At 44.5% G+C, this 23964-nt stretch overlaps 1 protein-coding gene across 3 annotated transcripts in view; it reads right to left on the minus strand.

Moving 5' to 3' along the window:
- Positions 1-5441: 5441 nt before the first annotated feature.
- Positions 5442-23964, minus strand: part of LOC147025492 (uncharacterized) — a 28092-nt gene continuing 9569 nt past the window's right edge. For 2 of the 3 annotated variants that reach the window (XM_085887015.1, XM_085887013.1), the window contains exons 3-5: positions 19789-19845; positions 17276-17420; positions 5442-6065 (exon numbers count right to left, since the gene is read on the minus strand). In XM_085887015.1, the coding sequence (XP_085743141.1) occupies positions 5576-6065; positions 17276-17420; positions 19789-19845 (692 nt within the window). In that variant the 3' untranslated portion in view covers positions 5442-5575. The remainder of the gene's footprint in view (positions 6066-17275; positions 17421-19788; positions 19846-23964) is intronic. The other variant, XM_085887014.1, reaches the window with a different exon arrangement.

A 23964-nucleotide genomic window follows, 5' to 3' on the forward strand; every position in this document is an offset into this window, starting at 1 on the left:
TTTATATCCCCCTGATCGGTTGGATCTGGATTCCCACCTGAACCAAAATCGAATCGATTCGTCCTTGTCACACACCCAACACGTCCACCAAGTATAGAGATATCCTATCCACAGACAAACAAACAAGCAAACAAACAGACAGTTGGGGGAGAAAAAATAACTTTCTTCCACCTTTGGGGGCAGAGGTAACAATGTAGAGTTAAATTAAAAGTACTGCATATGTACGAATGCAGACATGTAAAGTGATAAACTTGATGAACTCCAGGTAAAGATAGATCAGTGTATACCAGACACAATCATGGTGTGACTTTTTCAATTTTATCGACTTCTACTCACTGCTAAAGGTTGATGACTTCACCCCATCTGAGCGGTGTCCCATAAGCTAAGCTTGAGTGCAGGTGAATACAGTCACATGTTCAAGAAGAAGCAAGAAATTGCGTATCACCAGTGGGCTAATTTGGCGTCGGGTCCAAGAAATAATGATCCACTCAGTGACTTGGGTATCATAAATGCCCAGTGCCCTTGGGAATAAGCCGCTCACCAAAATGGGTTCGATTATCGTAGTCCCGCAGTGGAAAGGAGCGAAAACCCACTAAAGAGAGAGAGTCGTTACGCGACAGTTCATATGAAGCTTCGAGTGCAGAGAGCAAAGTCCTGCTGGAGGAAAAGGGTCACGAACAGACATGGTACGAAACCCGCGAGTCGAGAGAAGAAATGCGTCGCTGAAGATAGGGCTGCGAATGTGGTTTAACTCCAGTGAAACTCAAGTCCGTGAGTCCTTTCCACAAAGATGTAAATAGCGAGCTGCCAGGCAGGAAAAGCATCGTCACACTGCCGTTCAACACATGCTCGGGGAGAGAGAGAGAGAGAGAGAGAGAGAGAGAGAGAGAGAGAGAGAGAGAGAGAGAGAGAGAGAGAGAGAGAGAGAGAGAGAGAGAGAGAGAGAGAGAGAGAGAGAGAGAGAGAGAGAGAGAGAGAGAGAGAGAGAGAGAGAGAGAGAGAGAGAGAGAGAGAGATCCTGGAGCACAGTAGTAGTGTCGAGCAAAACGATTGGTTAGAAACCAGATAAAAACCATGCCTGCACGACTGCCATTGGTTGGACAGGTAAATGGAACAAAGCTCATGATGGAAAAGTACACTTCACTCTAACCTTGATGAGGAAGGTGTTCGAGGAGTAATTGTATTCACGCGAGGACACAACTATGAGCAACAGAAACCGTGTTTGATTTCAAGTTCAAATATTGTTGGATGCTCCGTCGTACTCCATGGAACCACAACAGTAGTTGTACTTTGTGTTTGTCGCAGTTCATCCAACAATCTTGAGAACAATGGATCTCCATTGGAAGTGATAACCTACACGGGATTGAAATGCACGTCTAAAACACCGGTAGTCATCGAGTGGGAGCTCGATTTTAACTTTCCAGAAATTGAGTGGCAAAGCTGGTATGTAAACAGTCAACGTAACTGTACAGCTCACGGGTTCTTGAATGCTTTCAAAGAAGTCTTCCTGCATCAACTCGTGCACGAGTCCACAAGGTATAGAGAGGGACAGAGCAGCAGCATCCTTGATCTGGTGATAACAAATAAACCAGAAATGATTACAGCTTTGGATTATGGTCTACCACTTGGACAAAGTGACCATTGTTGTCTACACTTCAAGATAAAAACTGAATCTGGTCTGATTGTAGAAAGGGACAACGTTGTTTCAGTTCCACGAAACCGTCACTCCCCAAGGCAACGGTACCCGACATATAGTGTGCACGAGAGTTATTTCATTCGTATTCGTTTTAGATAGCCCTTCCCTATTGTGTGGTGGATTTTTGGCTCATATGCGTTGTGTGAGCTTTAGGCAGGTCTGTCCTCCCATTCTTTATTTATTTTACTTCGCAGCCACACATATGACCTCTCTGTCATGCAGGCATGCAGACCACAGCAACAGGCAGACATGCCATTTCACATTTAAATTGCGCGTCATTACCCAAAAGACGCTCACCTCAAACCTTCATCAGACTCGAACCACAATGCCTTAATTCCCTCACACCATCGGACCACAACTTAAGCTCACTCACCTTCACCATTAACCGCCACAACCAGCACGCCACAATCAACTGTTATGCTACACCACCACTGCCATCTCTCAACCACCATCACCATCAACGTTCACCTCTCTCAAGCGCCACCCCTGCCGGGGGATTATAAAGGGATGCTTCGTTCTCTAGTGCTCTCTTCTTGTTATTGGGGTGACGGAGTGTCACGGTGCTAATGGAGCTTGACAGAACAAGCGGAGCCCACCTGCGAGTGGGAGACACCAGACTGAGCGCCGCCTTTACTCATGCAACACTTACATGTACAGACCTCTTCACACTCACGTTAGGCCTATCCTCTAACACAATCTTTTCTTTGTTTCCAAAAATCCCCTGAAACACATCTTTACATCTTCCTCTTTGCACCTCATCTGCCAATCACCACACTCCTCATTTTTCATTTCGCTCCAACCGCATACAATGGACACCCTCAGTTTTCCTCCCCCCTTCCTCATTCCCCATCAACTGGGAAGCGTTGGTCCATCGACTGCCCGAGGTAACAAAGAGGTAGCAAACACCTCGTTCTTATCTCATTTTTCTTGCTCTCTAACCTTCCTCGGGAATCATTCTGATGACTCCTGTCATGTTCGTTTAAATAAGATATCTCTATCTCTATCTCTATCTCTATCTCTCTCTTTGGGTTGATACTTGACAACTTTCATTCAATCCAGCCAAATGTAAAGTCATGCACATTGGCAAAGGAAACCAGAATGTAATGCACCACCTCAAGGTCGAAGAACTACAAGTTAGATCGGAAGAGAAGGACCTTGGTATTGTTACAGAAAATGAACAAACCTTTCATAGGCATGTAGCTGCATCTATCAACAAGGCCAATCAGATGCTGGGTCTTATCAAGAGAACCTTTTCCAGCTTCAAGAATGAAACTTTCCCACTCCTCTTCAACTCTATGATCCGCTCTCCTAGAATATGGAAATGAAATTTGGAATCCAAGACTTAAAGGAGATTCCGATAAGATGGAGAGGGTGCAACAGAGAGCGGCAAAGCGAGGACCAGAATTCATAGATCAGGACTGAGACTACTGGATACGTTCTCGCTTCACTACAATCGACGAGGAGACGAAGTCTACAAGATTATCAAAGGCTTACAAGCCACGGATCCTGAGCACTTTTGTTCCAGCGATATATCATGCAACTGGAGGCCATACTCTGAAGTTGTTTAATGAGAGGAGTTGTACGGCTCTATGAAAGAATGGAATAGCCTTCCTTAGTTAGCGGTAACTGCACCATCCATCACTTCAAATATTTAAGGGCAGGTTGGATAAACATTGGGCCTCCTCTCATCAAATTTTACCCTGACTACCCCACAAACACACCTTGTAATAAGTTATGGTCACGTAGTGTGACAAATACCATGCGTGTTCCATTTCCAAACAGCTTCAAGAACACTCGCCAAATGGCTTAAGCACTCCATCAAAACGGTTGATAAGGAACAGCTGGCTTGCCAAGCGATAGCGAGCTTATTGGAAATGGAACACACCCCTGTTGTCAAAACCATGTGACGTATTGATTTGTCTGCCACAAAGACAAGAACTACTGGAGTGATCCAGTTTGAGTACTGACCTGACTCGATGAGGCCTAAGTTTTCCAGTCTGACCAATTCTCCATCAACCGGGTCATGCAATGCGAGCGGAACTGGGCATGCTTTGCAGAGAATTGGCTTCACATCGTTCAACGTTTAACTTGGCAGTGAAAGGTGAAGCCCTTCAATGTTCCAGGTTCATCCCTGAAGATGTCCGAGTGTCTCACGAGGAGTTACTCCAATACATTGGGTGTCCTGGAAATAGTCTTTTGGCTAAATGAGGATGGGGGCTCACCCCTTTTGAGTAGTAGTCAAAGTATGACCATGCATAAAAGCCATCCATAGTTGGGGTGTATGTGTTTGTCAGACTCACACTCACACAATTTGTGCAAATCACAAGCAAATCAGACTCACACAAATTGAAAAATATCCGTGGATGAGAGGTGTTGGATTCATATGATTTTCAATTAATACACGCAACCAATGGTTATAAAATAACACTTCTCCTTTTACCAACATATGCAAAAATCTCGTATAATTGATATTGTGGCCCTGGAACCAAAAACAAAAAATACATATATTGTCATGTCTGACTATTCTACATTTTTTTGTATAGATGGTCTCGGTTTGTGGAAGAGCTAGGACAACATAAAGGGAACAACGGGAGAAAGGGGAAACACCAACAGCAGGGCAGAGGGAGAAAGTATATGGAAAGAGACAAACAAGGGATGCAGGTAAAGATGAGGAGGAGTGGAGAATGCAAGGGGTGGACAATATGGACACAAAAGCAAAATTTGGGAGTCTGCGATGGCGAAGCGAAAGGCCAATAGACTCAGCTTCATCACGGGAGATTCCAATAATCTTGAAGGCCTTGGTTTCCATGGCGTCATCAGATATGGGAGCACGCGCCGGAGCAGCACATCACTGCGTCCACTTTCTGCCGGTACTCCAGGGACCTCCATCTGTCCATCCCCATCTTCGTCTCCTTCTCCTTGAGATGTTGATCAACCTGCTGCAACCACGAGGCACGTGGTTGGCCCGTTTGTCCCCCTCCACTCACGAGGCTCCCTCGCTGAGAGAAATCAGGTGAGCAGAATCAGCATCAGGAAAGCGAGCCACATATCCATACAGCCACAGCTGATGCTCACGGACGATGCAGGTAACAAATTTCATTTGAGTCTCTCTCAGCAACCGCTCGTTGGACAAAGTCTGATCAGCGATAGCCAAGGATTCTCTGAAGAGACCTGGTACCAAAGGAATCAAGTCTCCACCTCAGATACCTGGTCAGAGTCCAAGTTTCACATCCACAGAGCAAGACTGGAAGCATCAATGACCTGAAGACTCGGACTTTCGTCCTCCCGCACAGGTACTGGCAGCGCCACACCCCATGATCCAGTGAATCAATAACTCCCCAGGCCCGACCCAGACGTCTATTGACCTCTGGCTCACAGCCAGTAGATACATTAATATCACTGCCAATGGCATCATACTGAGCAAAATGTGAGGCAGGAGAGTCTGCTCAGAGGAGAGAGAGAGAGCAGAACTCCATCAAGCTGCGGATGAAAGCCTTGTCGGTGGATAGTGTCTGAGCATTTGACAAACAGCACAGCTCTGCAGATGCCATGAAAGTGAGCAATACCTCCCAGGGCTTTTTCTTCATAAGAATGCTCACGTACCTTGACACTATTCTATGCTATGAAGAGATGATGCCCAATGGTATATATTTTGCTTCCATTATACCGTTACAAACAACTACTGTAGTATAGACCACGTTTTTTGAAACAGTGACATGCCACGAGGCAAACAAACAGGAAACAATTTATAAAATGGAAAATTTATTTGCAGGCTTTACAAATCTAAACCAGAGATTTCCCTTCCCCGAAAATGAGGTAAAATAATGTAAGGATGCACATACGAGACTGTCATAAAGTTCCTATGGTAGCTGTGATGGCCTAAAAGCTGGCTGTTGGGGTGAAGGTGAACTCCACAGGACTTGCACTTGTGCTATGGGATATATTGGGAGAGTAATGGATAGTTTGATTGGTTTTGCCTCCATATTTCAGCTCATGGAGCAGCAACTGCACACGGATCTTAAACAGAGATTTGGCCTCTGGCTTTAACGATTTGACATCTGGGGCCAGACTTAATAAATACAGGTCATCGGTGTCATGCTGTCTTGCTCTTGTGAGTTCTCTTTGCAGCTCCATTATCTTTTTGCTGGAATGACTTCGTAGTTGGGTTAATATTTCTTGAGTTAAGGGATCGACTTGCTGATGAGGCTGGCAGATGCTGGTTTTCTCGACTGCGGTAGCGGCCAGTGCGGGAAGTCCGGACGCAGTTGTGTTTGGAACCTCTAGCTCGAAATGAAAGTCAGTGTAATCTTGTTGGGCGACGGTGCTTCCATCATGGTGTTTGTCTGATGGTTGCAGGTTGCAAAATGTACTGCAAACAAAGAGGAAGACATTACCAATAGACAATCAAACTAATAACAACAGAGCTATATATTCAATCATCGGTTTAGTAAAGCTTTTGCATATTGTACCTGGGACCCCATTATACCATGACAAAATTAGAGGAACATTTAGTCATTTTTGATTTCAATATGAAGGTCCATGAAAAACATGAAGTGTTCAATGACAGCGCGATTTCCACGGTTAAAAAACAAACACACCAATTTGGGATCCCATTTCCTCGATGGAGTCGTTTGTGAACAGCTCACATTTCACAAAGGTGTGCAACATTTTGGTGGTTACTGTATGTATTGTTGCAATATGGACAAACAGCATTTCTCATTTATCACTTCATTGGTATTTTAAAAACAGGTGTGAAAAACAATAGGATATTCAATCCTCTTCACTCAGGTAAAAACCCAAAGATTGGAGAACACATCTATTCATTTATCTCTTCGATGAGGATGCCATTCACGATGTGTAGCGAGGAGTAAGTAATTGGGAATGGTGACATTCTTCTGTAGAACGGTAAAATTCTGTTTATATGGCTTTTCCCTCTGGAGACAAAAGCCCCCTTGCACACAAACAAAGGAAAAAAAAGACGATATTCTTTAAAACCAGCTTTCCTAGAGAAAAAAAAAAGTAATTAAATCCTTTGGAGTGCAAAGTCAAACTTATCCGACAGCCTTTAAAAATCAGGGTTTGGTTTTTTTTGTAAAATTGCATGTGAATGCAAAATAATATGAATAGAAATCTGAGTTGTAACTTGAGCGTCACTCAGTAGGGGGTATTGTCTCACCTCGCTCATTCTGAACGAAAATACTATCGTTAACTGAACACGCAACTATTATGGCCCATATACCTGTATCATCCATGCACCCAAATATGTCATATACATTACCATTATCCGGAGCTTTATTACTTCCTAACAAATACAACCCGCCGCTTTGCTGATGGGTCAATAAAGTTGGGGGGGGAGGGGAATGGGGAGAAAGAGGGAGGGAGAGAAAGGAGGCAGGTGTAGGGTGACAGGGGAAAGGGGAGAGAGAGAGGAGAGTTCAGGGGGAGATGGGGAGAGCGACACCTCACCAAACATTGCTATTCACTGCAGGAGGGAGGGTGCGTGAGAGAGCGACATGCGGACACATGCACACACGCACTTCCATTACGGTAATACAGTTTATGTACGTACACACGCATAAAATACATAAAAAGGACAAACACAAAGATTTACCTTTAAACAGAGTTCTTTGAAAGAGGAATTCAAGTGGGAAATTAGCAAAATTCAATTGAAAAACATATCAAGGCACAGAACACAAAATGTCAATCTGTGCTCTCTGGATTCACAACCAGATCATGGCAAACATGTGGTCGGATGGACCTTATTGTTTTTATCCCCGCCAACTAACGAAGTTGGCGAGGGATATAGAAATGGGTTCAGTCTGTCCATCACATTTCGTTTCCAGAGCTCAACTACAAATCCCCTCAAGATATATTTACAAAATTTGGTACACATATCAAGCAAGTGGTGAACTGGTGCCTTTTGATATTTTCTAATTGATAGGTCACATGGTTTGGCAGCCATGTTGGATTCAAGAAAAACATTAAATAATGTTCTCTGAACACATAACCTAACGAAGCGAAAATTTGCAACTCTCATCTTCCATCATGTCTGCATACATAGTAAAAATAATGATGTCACAAGTCACATGGTTTGGTGGCCATCTTTGATTGAAAATTAATAAATTTTAAAAATCCTCTCCAGAACAGCTGGACAGATTGAGGCAAAATTTCATACACTTTCCCAAACACATCCTTTCAGAAGTTTGTTAATTTCTAATTGATAGGTCACATGGTTTGGCGACCATATTAAATTTACCCGAAAACCTTCAAACATCTTCTCCAGAACGGCTGGTCAGATCAAGGGGAAACTTCACATACATATAGCACACGCTTAGGGAATTCAAGTTTGTTAATCCTCATTTACTATGGCAGGGGATATCGAAGACTTTGTCTTCAACGGATGCTAGTTAACTTCCGCCATCGAAGATGGACGGAGGTTACTGTTTTCACCCGTTTGTTTGTTTGTGAACAGTAATACGGAAAAACAACGGATTTCGACGAAACTTGGTGGGGGATTAGGTATGATCCAAGGACCATGCCATTAGGTTTTGGACCTGGTCCAAAGTCCAATATGGCCACTATGGTGGCCATTTTGAAAAATATTTGATTTTTTTTTTTTGCATTTCTCCATGTTTTAATTGATTTCCACCCCCCCCCCCCCCAAAAAAAGAAAAAAAACCCAGAAAATTTTGCAACTTTTTTTTCAACAAAATTTCGATTTTTTTTGCAACTATACATGTTATAAGTGATTTCCAACAAAAAACATGCCAAAATTATAATTGCGGCTGATTTTGGAACTTCAGGTGGATATACCCACGTAAAATCAATTTCTGTCTCAAGGAATCTAGTTATGACGAATGAATTGAGTATGTAAAAGGGAAAGTTGCAAACTATAACTCTGTGAGCACTGTTGACGTCAAATTGAATGAATAGGATATCAGGTTCACTTGAGTGACCCAGAAGTATTGGTGGCGGAAGTTTTGCACTCTACCGAGTGCTCCCCCTCTAGTTATGTATGTATCGATGTCAAAGTGAGGGGTGGATTTATATTCGATCGCACAAAAGGTTAAACAAAGTGATATCCTGAAAAATAAAATTGCACATTTTCAGCAGATGAGACACTGCCCGAGGCACCAACCGCACACAGGCGGAAATGTACGTCTGTCTAATCGATGTTCCCTTGACAGCACAGATACTTTTACCGAAATAAACAACCAATCAGCTTGGAGAGTGATCGCCAAGTGGTTTAAGCACTCCAATAAAACGGTTGTTAAGAAACGGCTAGTTTGGCACGCAATTAGAAACACATTAAACATACACCTCCCAGAGATACCCGAAATGTCAAGCTACGAACGGTGACATCTCCGGGTGTTTATAAGCATGGCAATATACCCAGCAATTCATAGCTATGATGAACAGGCATTCGATAATGAGTAAGGAAAGTGAAAACAACTTCATTGTTGAGAGATCGTTGCGGCCTGTTCCAAGTTAAGGCATTGTTGAGCAGGCCAGAAAACATGGCAGCTTCAGACCCCAGCGAGGTTACTCAGGAAACACCTTAAAACCCAGAGAGCGAGGTGGCCAAGGATCGCCTGATGAAGGATATAATTAAATAAGGCCATCAATTATCTTCAAAAGGGATGTTTAATTAACCCAAACACCCAATTTTCACTCTTGCACTTCCGTGGAGTTTTTAGTATGCATGCAAAGTTTCAGGTTGCTCGGTTTCATGGTTTTGGAGTTATGGAGACGACACATTGACACACACTTTTATTAGTATAGATTAGGATATTGAACAACCACTTTTGTGGACAATAAGGCTAAATTGCTGCGATTAAGAAGAAGATTAATATTTTTAATCCAATATGGCCACCGATGATGACATCAATTAAATTTTTTCACTCATCAGGTCGCAGATCAGCAATATGAAGTTTGATTTTTTGGGTAAGGATGCCGATTCAACCAATAATGGGGCTGGAATACCACTTCACAGTTGACACCATCATTATCATCCTATATGCATACTCCAAGGGGAGTTGACATGCCAAGTTTCAATATTTTTCATCGAGTGGTTTCAGAGAAGAAGATATCCATTTTCTTCCCCTTTAATCCAATACGGTTGTCATACCATGTGACCTATGATGGCAGAGTTTATCAAATATTCTCCATGGAGAGAAACTATGTTTAAAGTTTCATATTGATCGGACAAGCGGTTGTGGAAGAAAAAAAAAAAAAACAATAGTGAAAAATATATAGACATGGACACACACAGAGACAGACAGACAGACAGACAGACAGACAGACAGGGGCGTCACAAGTGTCTCGCAACCCCTTCAGGGTGAGACCAATAATCTGCAAATTGGATGAGGTTTCGAAAATTGATTCAGGTATTGGCTCGGTGGTTATCATTTCATCCACTGTATATAGTAGGGAGGTCTTTTGAAAGATGTACTTTCTGCTTCAGCCTGTGTATGCAAAGAGCCAGTGATATTTTCCATTTAATTTAAAAAAAAAATCCCCTTTCCGTTTCTGAAAAACATGAATTCCATTGAAAAAAAAAATTTTTCAAACCATTTTGTGTTATCAATGAAAAATGAAGTGGGCTGGCAGGATGGCCTTGAAGTATACACACTCGCCTCCAAGCTAGCTAGTCTGGGTTTGAATCTCAACCCAGCTATAAACGGTCACCCCGGTGTTTCCCAAACATGGCAATTCAGCAATTGTATGTTCCATCTACCCAGCGTTAAACTGGGCATCCTGTTTACCAACACTAGTTAGTTTACATTAAAGATCCCACAGTGTCCTTCGTGAAGAGTAGGCGAGCCATCGTCAGCACTCTGAACAAGTTCCAAATTCTTGCCCTAACCTTAGACGAATGTCAGGCCTGGCCAGCTGGTTCATGAAAAACTTGGGCCAAACTTCCCCCGGCCAACAATAATGTGGGACTAATTGTTACCATTGGAGAAGAAGAATGGAAAAAGAAGCATATGTTGGTGAATTTACTTGGTGGTTAGGGTGGCTGGCTTGGGATCCCAAGGTCCTGAGTTCAAGCCCCATTGGCTGCTGAATTAACACCAAGTGGGGTTGACTCAGCCTGTCATCCTGCCTAGGTTGGTGAAATGAGCACTAATGTACTCGTAATAGGGGCACTGCATCAGCAGCATAGCTGCGTCCCGAACCAATGATGCAACCAGCAGCCAAACGGCTGCACGTGTGTGCGACACTTATATTGGGAAAAAAAAAAAAAAAAAAAAAAAAAAAAAAAACTTTCCTCAAGTTCACATCTTAAACAGCCCCAAACCGTTTCCAGCCCCAAACAGCATCATGTTATCAGGATAACACAGAAACGCAGGGAATAATAAAATGAAAATATATTTATAAACGGCGGGTAAGAAAAAAATATTACCGTTCTCGGAACCGTATGCATACAAACATACGGGTGTCCCAAGTCAGTTATTCCATTAGTATACGTGCAGATAGATCCCTTCCTTGTGTGTAGTGGGAAAACACGGGGGTGCGTTGTGATGGGCGTTTAGTTAGGATTATAAATCATTTTTCCCCTTTTATTTGAACCACGGTATCTTCATCTCGCTTGCCTCGCTTACCACAGCGTGATGAGCGCCGATCCAGAGACTCGGTTTCCGAGTCAGAATCCTGACGTTCGCTGTGGCAGTTCCATCATGGCTTCCACCTTCCCCAACCCAGACACGTGGTGTGGGCGGGCCTTGCCGGCCTCTGGCGAGACCCGGCCCAGGAAGACGGACTGCATGAAGGCCCGGTCCAATCGGGATGAACGATGACGTCGGCTTCAGCATGGCTCCACTCCCTAGCTCTGTGATCTATAAAATACGAAGCAATCCTCAGAGTAGAGTGGTATGGGATGGAAAGGAGTTCGTTGGGGCGGGAGGATTGGAAGCAGTTGCAGTTGTTATTGTGACAGGGTCGTTGTGAAGGTGTTCCGCTGCTTGGCTCTGACCACGTCCCGCCTCGACGGCCCGACTGCTGGTCCACGCACACCCAACCTCGACCGGGTCTCTTGCCTGGTCCTGTCGACTGCTCCATTTCTCGCCTCGGACTCCGTTCTCTCCACTCAAGCTCCTTGACGGACATGATCTCCACACGTGCGGCTGTGGACCGAACCGCACGACCTTTGTCAGGTGCCACACCACAGAGCACCCTTTCCCCCAAAACGTTCAGGTACCAGAAGCTGGGACCTCAACTCCCTCCCTTCCTGGCTGCAAAAGGTCCCCTTTTTTTCATTGGGTGTATTTTCTCTGAGTGTGTGGCGCCTGTCCGTTAGATAAGCCTGTTTAAGATATTTATTGTTGTGATTGTTGCTTTTATTAATCTCACGTCAAGTCTGCACTGCGTCTGCTTTTATAAGTTGCTTGCATAATTGACGCACCATACCTCTCTCATCTTCCCCTGTGTAACACACCCAATAAACCTTTTTCCTGTGCCACATGCTTTTCCCCGTTTTTGTGTCAATAAATCATTGTAGAAATGTTCCCAGCTCGTCTTTGTCCTTTCCTCCATTGGTCCAGCATGGTTCGGATCTGAGTTTAGCCGGGTCTCTATTCCGAATAATCCATTCCTTCGAGTCGGTACGTCCTTGGCAGTGCTGCTCGACTACATCCGATCCGGAAAGGTAGTTGGTAGTTGGTAGAGTGATCTGGTTCGGGCAAGGCGTACCGAGGGTGTGGTTCCGCGGTAGTTGAAACCGCATGGTTAATTAGGTAACTTGGTTCTAGACAGGAGGACCCATCGCCACGCAGTTGAGGTATTATCCGTGAGCGACGGCCTACAATTCCGGGGAGTCTGGTGGGAATCGACGTAGTTTTCCCCCACCTAGTGGTCGTTCTCGCCACCGGACCCCGGCCCGCAACAATATGTTAACCGGATCCAGGGGATGCGGCACTGTAAACGAAATTACTCAGGAAGTATCGAGACGTGGCGGTATGTACGTCAACATCAACACACCAGGGATTTTAATGTTGATGCTTTGAAAAAATTCTTGGCCATCTCATCTGCATTTCGATGATTGTCCAAAGGTACATGCGTGCGTATGTGATGACCGACATTTTGTTTTTGCTGGTGACCATTTCCAAGGATTATTTTCACCGAAGTGGGATGACTTCCAAATATCATTTCACTTTGAGTGGGATCTCCAGACATCGTAAGATGAAATTTCATTCAGTGTTTCGTACCAGCAATCGAGGTCGGGATCAACAGCGACTCATCTGAAGCAGATGCCGTTGATACAAGTGGAGCATTGTTTTTTTTTTTTGATGCATAGTCGAGGCTCGTGGAAAGCACAGTCTACACTGAATGGGTCAGGATGCAACAGACCAAAAGGAACAGCACAGAGAGAGGAGAAACATGAACAGCAGAGTTGAAGGACAAAATAGAGGGAAACTTGGACAAACAGGTGTGTGGAGGAATGAGGGGTAGGAGAGATCATATGGGGTGGACAAGATGGTTACAGAAGCAAATTCTCAGGGAGATAAAACTGGAAATGTGGAAGGAGGTGGACTTGGGGATGGGGAGGGGGAGGGTAGAAAAGATCATGGTTTTGAACGGGGGTTGAAGATGGTGGTTAACAGTTGACTTGGAGGGAAGAATGAGATTGAAGAGTGCGTGCAGGTTTGTCCGCAGGCAAAACAAAGGAACAAATGAGTATAGATGAGCAGCGATTTGGGATTTTGAGAGTTTCAGCTGAAGGGGGTGGATGCCGGACCGCATGTGACCTGCAGAAACCAGGGTGGGACAAAGCACAGAAAGAGCAAAGGATGCAAGACCAGAAAGATGGCGGTAAAATAAAGAGACCCTCGACCTGTTTGTAACGGGAAAGTGATAGGCCCATTGACTCAGCTTCATCACGGAAAATTCAAATGATCTTGAAGGCCTCGGTTTCTACGGCATCAAACTGAGCAAAGTGTGAGGCAGGAGGGCCAGCCCAGAGGGAAGAGCGGTACTCCATCAAGCTGTGAATGAAGGTCTTGCATCATGCAAGGACTTTGTACGAGGGAGGATGCCCAATCGGCAACTGGGTTTGGAGACCAATTTTGAAATGTGATTTGCCCAAGGATTATGGCTGATAGGGAGACCCAGGAGTTTGAGTGACTGCACTTCCTCAAGATTTTTTTGTATGTGGGGGGAGGGGAGTGAGTGAGAGAGAGAGAGTGAGAGAGAATATATTCCAAGTGTTTGACCAGCTTGTGATTTTGTCAAGGTCTGAAGAGAGGGAAGGGGCTGCAGCCCACCTGTCTAAAAGAGGAGGGATATCATGGCAGAGGATGGCATTTCCAACAAATAGATAAAGGGGATTTTCCAGAGAGTCAGAGTGATCGTTAGTGAACATAACGAATAAGACTGGACCCAGAACACTACATGGGGTACTCGAGCCTAAACAGGGAGAGAAGATGAAAGGATTCCATCGAGAGTCACATGTTGGTTACGAGAGTAGAGAAAGTCGGTGAGTCATGTGTGGAGTTGGCCCTGTATGCCAGAGGTAGAGTTTGGAGAGTGACGTAGGATGCCAGACTGTATTGAAAGCACAAGATATGTCCAGAGGGATCGTCCTGACCTCATTTCTGACATTGAAGGCCTCCGTCCATTGTTGAGAGAGTAAGAGCAGCACGCACGTCCAAGGTAGAGTGATCTTATCTGAATTGGTGATACGAGTTGAGGCCTTTGGAGAAAAAACAAACAACAGATTTCATTTCAAATGTGATGATGGATTCCATGACCTTGCTGATGATTGGAAGAAAGCTGATAGTTCTGCATCATTTTTATGGAATGTAGTGATGTTGGCTAATCTCCAAGTAGATGGAAGATGGCCTATGGTAAATGACAGGATGAAAAGGGCAGAGGGAGGATGTGAAAGAGCAGCAGAGCAGGTCTTTATGAGATGTGTGCTGATGCCATTCGGTGCAGCCAGAAACCTTTCCACCTTCTCAGGTACAAAGGACACAGGGTCCAGGAGCAGTTGGGTATGACTGGGAAAGAGGAGATGGGGGCACAACATTTGGAAGCAAACACAGAATTGACCATTATTCGGCCTTCTCACGAGCAGAGTCAGCTGTGTTGCCATAAATAACCAATAATGCACATTCATCCCATCTCCCATCTTGTCTTCAGTTTTCCGACCCTTCCTCCCGCCCATGGTAAGGCAGTTGTCCTGAAATAACTCTTTCGCCTCATGGAAGGCTAATCCAACTGAAGGCAATCTCATTTCCTTCCACAAAGCTTGGAACAAGTGTGTGTCTACCCTCAGGAGAGCCAGAAAACAACATCTTTCTCATCTCATGTCTGAACTCTCAAACCGATCTCCCTCCTCCAAATCCTGGTGGCATCTGGATAAGTCTTTTTGGTGTATGTTCCTCCTCCATTCCCTCTCTTACCTCCAATGGCTGCACAGCTGACACTGCACATGAAGAGGCTGAATGCCTAAACTCTGTGTTTGCTTCTAAATTTTGTGTCCACAACACATTGATTTCTGTACCCACCTTACCCAGTCACACCCAACTGTTCCTGGACTCTGTATCCTTTGACTGACAAGGTGGAGATTTTGTTCTCAAACATTGACAGATTCTGCAACCAGTCCAGATGACATCAGCCCAAGTGTCCTTAAAAACCTGGTCTCTGTCTCTCTCTCGTGTGTGTCATCTGCTTGGAAATCAGCAAACATGACCGCTCTGCATAAAAAAGATCCAAAAACAGATCCCTGCAACTACAGACCAATCAGCCTACTCCCAATCACCAGCAAGTTCATGAAATCCATCAATGTTTCCGACATTAAATCCTTCCTCTTCTCCAATGGCTCGATTTCCGATCATCAATTTGGATTCAGACCAGGTCACTCAACCCTGGACTTGCTGCTCCTGATTTTCCAACAATGGTTGGAGGTCCTCAATGCCAAACATGAGATCAGAGCCATCTCCCGAGACATGTGTGCTTTTGACACGGCCTGGCATCCTGCACTGCTCACCTGGCATCCTTCTTATGGTGTCCAAGGCAATCTCCACTCATGACTCATGGACATCCTCCCCTGTTGCAGTGAACACATGGCTCTTAATGGAATCGTCTCATCTCTTCTCATCCAGGCTAGAGTTCCTCAAGGCAGAGTTCTGGGCCCTGTGCTTTTTCTGGTTTTCATCAATGATCTCTCAGACTCCAAAACATCCTCTTTATCTCTTTGCTGATGACTCCACCTTCTGCTGTCCCATCTCTCATCCCTCCGATCGGCAGGCAGCAGCCACTTCACTCTCTGCAGATCTGGATAAAATCATAAGCTGGTCCAACGCATGGAACATATCTTTCAGTCCTGACGGTCTCACACCCTCACCATCTCTCTTCGAAAGGGCCGTCTGGAAAACCCTACCATCTACTTTCTCAACAATCCTCTTCAAGAAGTCCTTTCATTTAAGCTTTTGGGCCTCCATCTGCCACAATCTTTCCTGGGAAAGCCACATTTCCAAGCTGGCCTCCAAAGCCAGTCGCCAACTGGGTATCCTATGTCGTGCAAAGTCCTTCCTTGGCACACCTGAGCTTCTAACCACTTACAAAGCTTTCATCCACAGCCTGATAGAGTACTGCTCTCACCTCTGGGGTGGTGCTCCTGCCTCACACCTAGCTCAACTTCACGCCGTGGAAACCAAGGCATTTAGGATCATTGGTATCCCTAGCAATGAAGCTGTCTTTGGGTCTCTCACTCTCTTTCACCAGAGGCAGGTTGGTGGTTTCATTCTCTCCACTTGTAGAAAAGTCACATTTCTTCACCAGCAAGCAACAGCGACTGATGAAGGAATCCAATTTATGATGATGTCATTTCAGCCATGAGACACAAAAGTTGCCTGCAGGTTCCAATTCTTAAAGAAATTGGATAACTATGTTGTCCAGATCCTTCTTTTGCACATCAGTCAGGGTCCAAGAGTTGTACTTTTGAAGGCCACATTCTCTGACATGGAGGAGGATGATTGAAACTTTGTTCTCAGCAGAATTGTCTTTCAAAGCGAAGTGCAACTCCAAATATTGTTGGAACAATTGAAAAGTGCTGGCTGTGTTCGAAGCATCCCAGTTAATGGACGGCACAGGAGGGGTGGACGTGATGGTCGCCGAGTCGATGTCATTTCAGTCGATTAAAAGAAATACCGGCAAGATGTCAGGTAGAACAGCACATCAGCAGTTCGCTTTTTGATTCTCCAAGGTTCTGACATAAATTAACGAATAAACAAATAAATAGATGAATAAACAAATGAGTGAGTGAAGGAGCAAATTAAATAAATCCAGATAATTGCCAATTTTTTTTTGTCCGATAGCCAAAAGTGTTTTTGGAGACGTGGATGTACACAATCACATTTGGTGTTAATTTTTGCAATGACAATTAAGTAAATAAATAAAAACCACAGCAGCTGGTAAGCGAACTACGCCATGATGAAATGGTTCTGGAAAAAACACACACACACACACACACACACACACACACACACACACACACACACACACACACACACACACACACACACACACACACACACACACACACACACACACACACACACACACACACACACACACCTGTATTGATTGTTCAATGCCATTGTAGTGGTGTTCTTCCAGGGCCGAACTTCCTTGTTGGTATCAACGCTTTTCCCATTCAAATTTCCATTGCGGTATTCATCAGCATCTTCAAGGGTTTCCCAAGAATGCCACTCATCATCCACTAAAAAGTTTAAAAGAAGAAAATACATTGTGAAGGAAAACAAACAAACAAACAAACAAAAATCACATAATGCCGTGGATAATCATCGACACTGCAAGAGCTTCAAAGTGGAAAACGCAGAGCACAACCAACTCAAGGATTTGTCAAAGAGGAATGGACTTGGTGTTTCAGCCACAAAGTGGCCCAAATTATACGAGCATCGACATTGTATTAAAAATAAATAAACAATCAGGGACAGCAGATGACAATACTGCTCAAAGACCAATTTGGAAATTCATTGTCTATGGTAAAGATCGGACTGGATGGCCTCGATGTAAGGAACTCGCCTCTAGGCTGTGTGGCCTGGGTTTGAATCCCCGTCCAACCATAAACAAACAGTCATCCTGGTATTTCACGAGCAGAGAGATTCATCAACGTGCGTGCCGTCCCTCGGGCAGATGCAAAACTGAGGCGTCCCGCCTGCGGTATTAGTTGGTGGACGTTAAAGATCTCATTGTGTCCTTCGTGAAGAGTAGGCGAGTTATCACCGGCACCGTGAACAAATTTCGAATTCCTGCCCCAACCAGCACAGGGCACTGCATCAGCGGCACAAACGCACCCTCTGCCAATGATGCTACCCTGCAGCTTTGTGTTGCAGACAGTCGTGGCCAAAAATATTGGCACCCTTGCACTTTTTTCAAATAATGCACCATTTCTTCCAGAAAATTGTCGAAATTTAAAAAAAATCTTTTGGTATCCACAAATGTATTTCTTTAGTTTGCAGTGGAACAAAATGAAAAAGCTGAAAAAAAAATTACTAAACCTCAGCTTATGCCACACAGAAATCCTAAAATGGCCTGGACAACATTATTGGAACCTTTTAGAAATTGTTACAAATAGATTTCAAGCAGGTGATTCTCCTTTACTTTGGAATTTAACTCACCTGTGGTAAGCTGCAGGTCCCTGCAATATAGAAAACACTTATTCAACCGGTTTGAATGGAGAAAAGGAGACATTGTGCTGTTTTGTGTCACTGTGTGGACCACAATGAGCATGGAGAAAAGAAAGAAAACCAGAAAATTGTCTGAGATCAGACACAAGATTGTAGCCAAGTATGGACAATCTCAAGGCTACAAGTCCATCTCCAGAGACCTTGATGTTCCTGTGTCCACCATACGCAAAGTTATCAGGAAGTTTAAGGCCCATGACACTGTAGTCAACCTTCCTGGACGTGGACACAAGAGAAAACTTGATCGAAGATTGCAGCGAAGGATTGTTCGAATGGTGGAGAAAGCACCTCGATCAACTGCCAAACAGATTCAAGCTGACCTTCAGACACAAGGTACCACAGTTTCAATTCGCACCATCCGTCGCCAACTCGATGAAAGGAGGTTCTACGGTAGGAGACCCAGGAGGACCCCACTGCTGAGAGGGAGACAAAACAAAGCCCAACTGGAGTTTGTGAAAACACACCTGAACAAGGAAAAATCCTTCTGAGAGAATGTCCTGTGGACAGATGAGACCAAATTAGAGCTTTTTGGTGAAGCACATCATCTCTATGTTTACAGAAAACAAAATTATCTTCAAGGAAAAGAACACCTCCCCTACAGTCAAACATGGAGGAGGTTCAGTGATGTTTTGGGGTTGTTGAGCTGCCTCTGGCACTGGGTGCCTTGAACTTGTGCATGGCATCATGATATCAGATTACCAAGGCATTTTGGAGTGCAATGTTCAACCAAGTGTCAGAAAGCTGGGTCTCCGTCAAAGGTCATGGGTCTTGCTGCAGGACAATGACCCCAAAAACACTTCAGAGAGCCCCCAGGAATGGTTCAACATAAAACTCTAGACAGTTCAAAAGTGGCTAGCAATGAGTCCAGATCTAAATCCCATCGAACACCTGTGGGGAGATGTGAAAACAGCAGTTGGGAGAAGGCACCCTTCAAATTTGGGAGAACTGGAGCAGTTTGTACAAGAAGAGTGGGACAAACTGTCAGTAGAGAGGTGTAGGAAGCTCATTCAGGCTACAGGAAGCGCTTGACTGCAGTTATTTTGTCCAAAGGCTGCGATACCAAATATTAATTCTTCGGTGTCAATAATTTTATCAATGCCATTTCTCTTTATTTTCTGATTTAAAAGGATATATTAAGAAGTTATAAATCAAAAACAAAGGTTCTGTAATATTAACAGTGAAATAAAGAAATACTTTTGTCAATTTCAACTTATTTTTAGACAAAATTGTGAGTTATTTGAAGAAAAAAAAAGTGCAAGGGTGCCAATATTTTTGGTCACAACTGTACAAACTACGATCCCTGATCAACTTTGCTGAATTTGTGGACATACAAGTCGTGCTCACCACAAAGAAATATGGGTAAAGACATTCGTCGTTTACCTTTCATTTCAGCGGCATCCAAATCTTCGGGTTCCACTTTCACAATGCGAAGCAGATCTGCAAATGGACAACACCCAATGGCATCCACTTGCAAAGAAACAAACTTTATAACATTGGTTTTTGCATCGTTTCAAGTGGAATCTTGGGCAACCACGATCGTCGATTTCTATACATTTCTAGAGGTCTTTTCCAAACTCAATTCTCCTCCACAAGGGACACTCAAGTCGATGTACAATAACAAATCTGTGGCTCACAATTCTTTAAATTGACAGAGGAACAACTAAGGATCTGGTGCATTACTACAAGGACAAACTGCACCGGTAAATTAAAATAACCAACCAAGTTAAAGACACAAAATGGTTGCCTACGCTCCTGATCAAAAAAGGATGTGCACTTTTCAAATACAGCTCGTGGAAGAACAAAATAAAATAAAAAAATTGTACAATACATTTTTATTTTTAAAAAGAGTGACGAGTCGATGACGCTTCAAATCCCATTTGCATCGAGAAGGACACAGTGACAATGAAGAAAGCAGCCAATTGTAGTCCAATGAAAGCCATGACAGATGATGGAATGAAAGCCATAAAGAACAAAATGCAGTGAGGACAGACTATGGATTAAAGATGAGTGTATTCGACTAGAAAGCTTACAGGTAAAAAAAAAAGACGGTTATGCAGCAAGTGGAAGAAGCAAAACGAACTAGAGCGAAGTCAGTGGCACACCATCACATATCCCCCAATTCCCCCGTGCTTACCACCAAAAAGTTGAAAGATGGCAAAAAAATTCCACCAGAATTAACCCAATATCAAATTTTGGGTGAGAAATGTTTTCCCGTTTTGACCCCTTTAACCTCAAGTCCCCAACCCCTGGGGCATTAACCGGGGATCAAATAAAAAAAACAATAGGACCACTGGACCGGTAGGTTATCTTGGGCCTGGCCAAATGTTGCAACCCAAATATGGTAGCATTTTGACTGGTGGGTCGAAAGAAGTTGATTTTTGAAGGAATTTACTGAGTCCAGCATTTTGACCTACTTAAAGTCACGTGACCGGAATGAGCTTTGCAATCCCGGTTACCAGTCAGGAGCAAAACGTTGCTGCCAAATTCACAGCCGGATCTACCCAGCGGTTTGGCCGGAGAAGTCGGAATAGGAGGCAGACGGACGGACAAACTGTGCACGATAACAATATCTTATCTAAAATTCCAATTCCAGATAAGCTAAAAAACAGTTACATATTTCATACGTCGCCCAGATGTTTATTACTTACACAAAGTTTCATTAAAAAAAAGTTTTAAAATGTGCCCGTAATTGCATTTTTCTGTATTTGACCTTCAGACCCTACCCTAAAAGGGGGGTGAGGCCAAAAACGACACTGCTCTTACACCTTCATGAATTGCATCGATCATGACTACCAAGATTAGTGAACTCCTGCAACAACAGTTTCGAAAGAGATAGCAGGACAAATGGACAGACACCGATTATAATAAACCCAACCCGTTTTTTCTTCTTTCAAAAAGCGTGGGGATAATGGTGAAAATCAGCTGTCTGGAGTGGAGGGAAACATCTCTCCATAGATTTACAAAATGTTGGGGGAGGAATCCTGAAGATTTGTATTTACTGCTCGAGCAGGCCACCACAACTTGAACTCGTCTATAAGTCATGGTGTCACATAAACGACTGGAAGTCAGAACATTTTGTCTGATTAAAATTGTGCTTGACCTCGGCTGCACAAAGAAAACGTTACCGTTCGTATGTGTATGCGCTCGCGCAATAACCTTCGTAGTGGAAATGCAACTCAGTCAATGGGACTGGAAGTGAAACACACTTGATCTATGGTGAACAAAGGTCTTACTGTGGCGTGCTTTTACCTAGGATTATTACCCTCGCCAGAGGAGAGGGTATTGCATTTGCGTCAGTACTTTTGTTTGTTCGTTCGTCTGCATAGAATGTATTGTCATGGAACTGCTGGTTCAGTTAATTCCCGACCCAATTTGTGGTGACGGGTGGTTAACACTGCCAGCCCGGATAGCCGAGCGGTCCTTCCTTAATAGGAGGCGGACACGTTGATCCTCTGAGAATACAACGCGCGCAGGAAGGGTGGGGTGCGGCACTGGCGGAGCGACAGAGGCACAGATGGATGCACAGGGGTGTTTATACTCAAACCCCACGACGAACAAGGACACATCAACTTAAAATAAACAAGGGAATTTAATGACAATATAAATATTTACAAGGGAATAAAGCAAAGTGTAAGAATACGTGAGGTAAACTAAACTAAAGTCTAAAATTGAGGGGCCTCGACACACAGACATAAATACAGACAAGGGGAAATGAAATAAAATAAAATCCTTCCTTTATTCTGGCACTTAGCTTGGTCCACGGATGGTCTTTGTGGAAGTTGGAATCGAGGCGCTTCATCCTGCACGTGTAGACGCACCAAGAATGGCGCCAAGCCGCTCTCTCGCAGCGGGACAAATGTATGTCGGGCAATTCGTGAACGGTATTCAACACCAAGGCTCAAAGACCCCCGTGCATCTTCTTTGTGCATCCTCACCGACCCGCTGTTTGACACACACGAAGCTCCAAGGTCCGTCTCCTACAACCCAACCAAGAGCAATTCGTGAGCAGTATTCAACACCAAGGCTCAAAGACCCCGTGCAGCTTCTTTGTGAGTCCTCACCGACCCGCTGTTTGACACACACGAAGCTCCGGGGTCAGTCTCCTACAACCCAACCAAGAGCCAATGGCCAACATTTTGCTTCATCATGTGAGCCAAATCGCCTAAGCACAAACACGAGAATCGCGCCATCTTCTTCATGCATCGAAGGAAAGTCATTTTGTCATGCCGAGAGGAGTGCAAAGGGAGATCCTCCGCCCGAGCCACGTTCCTACCATGACCACAACTGCCTCCCTCACACCGACCTCATGCGTTTTTGCTCCCGATCTTCCTCGATGTCACAACAAACAACCATCCACCTCTGGGGAATGGCTTTCTCGCTCCAAACCCGAGAAGGCGGAGCTTCTGTCTGTTTGGCATGCCTGGCTCGCTTGTTATAAAAACGCAATTCTTCTATGGTTTGGAATACAAAAAACATAGGGAAAAGTCACAGGGGGGAACTTATCCCCAATCCCTGTTTGGGGGGTAGATGGAGGAATTTCAAAGGAAAGTTAGGATTGAATAGAGTTGTTTGGTCCATGGACGTGTAGAAGACATTTCACTGTAATTAAGTCGGGAAACTGTGAGCTTAAGTGTTACGTGTCACCATACCGGGGGTGGGGGGGGTGCGGTGTTAATTAGATAGAGATTCAGAATAAGATCCCGCAGTACGTGATTGCCGTCCTGTAACCTATTCCTACGTTTTTGCATTTCCAAGCGAGCCAAATATGCCGAGCAGGCAGAAGCCCCACCTCCAAGAGTGACGGCGGGCGAAGTCACACCCCCGAAGCTGATGAGTGATGGGCGTGACATCAGAAGCGAGGCAGGTGTGCCGAACAGGTGAGAAGCCCCGCCTTCCTGGTTTGGGTGCGCGCAAGCCACGCTCCAGGAGGAAAGGGTGGTTGTTACGTCAGACAGACGAAGAGATCTGGAGGAACGCACGAAGTCGACGTGAGGAGGACAATTGTAGTCATGGTAGGAATGTGGCTAGGACGGAGGATCTCGCTTTGCTCTCCTCTCGGCATGAGGAAATGGCTTTCCTTCAACGCATGAAGACTGTGCGATTCTCATATTCGTGCCGAGGCAATTTGGCTAGCATGGTGAAGTGAGACTCTGGCCATCGACTGTTGGCTGGTCGTACGAGACGGACCCCGGAGCCTTGTATGTCAAACAGCGGGTCGGTGAAGACGATCGATGCAATAAGCAGCTGCATGGGGTCTCTGAGCTTTGGTGTTGAATACCGAGTGAACGTTTCCACTGTGAGAGTGACTTGGCACCATTTTGCGTGCGTCTACACGTGCAAATCGAAGAGCCTCGATTCCACGCTCCATAAAGAGCATCTCTAGACCAAGCTCAGTGCCAGAATAAAGGAAGGATTTGCTTTTATTTTGTTTCCCCTCGTCTGTATTCAAGTCAGTGTGTAGAGGCGCCTCAATTTCAACTTTAGGATTTATTCAATTCACATTACTATCATTACCTTTTGAATTACCCTTGTATATATTTATATTGTCATTACATT

This window comes from Eptatretus burgeri, chromosome 6 (assembly GCF_056783735.1).
Source record: "Eptatretus burgeri isolate ZD-2024b chromosome 6, Ebu_testis_v1, whole genome shotgun sequence".
Taxonomy (NCBI): Eukaryota; Metazoa; Chordata; class Myxini; order Myxiniformes; family Myxinidae; genus Eptatretus; species Eptatretus burgeri.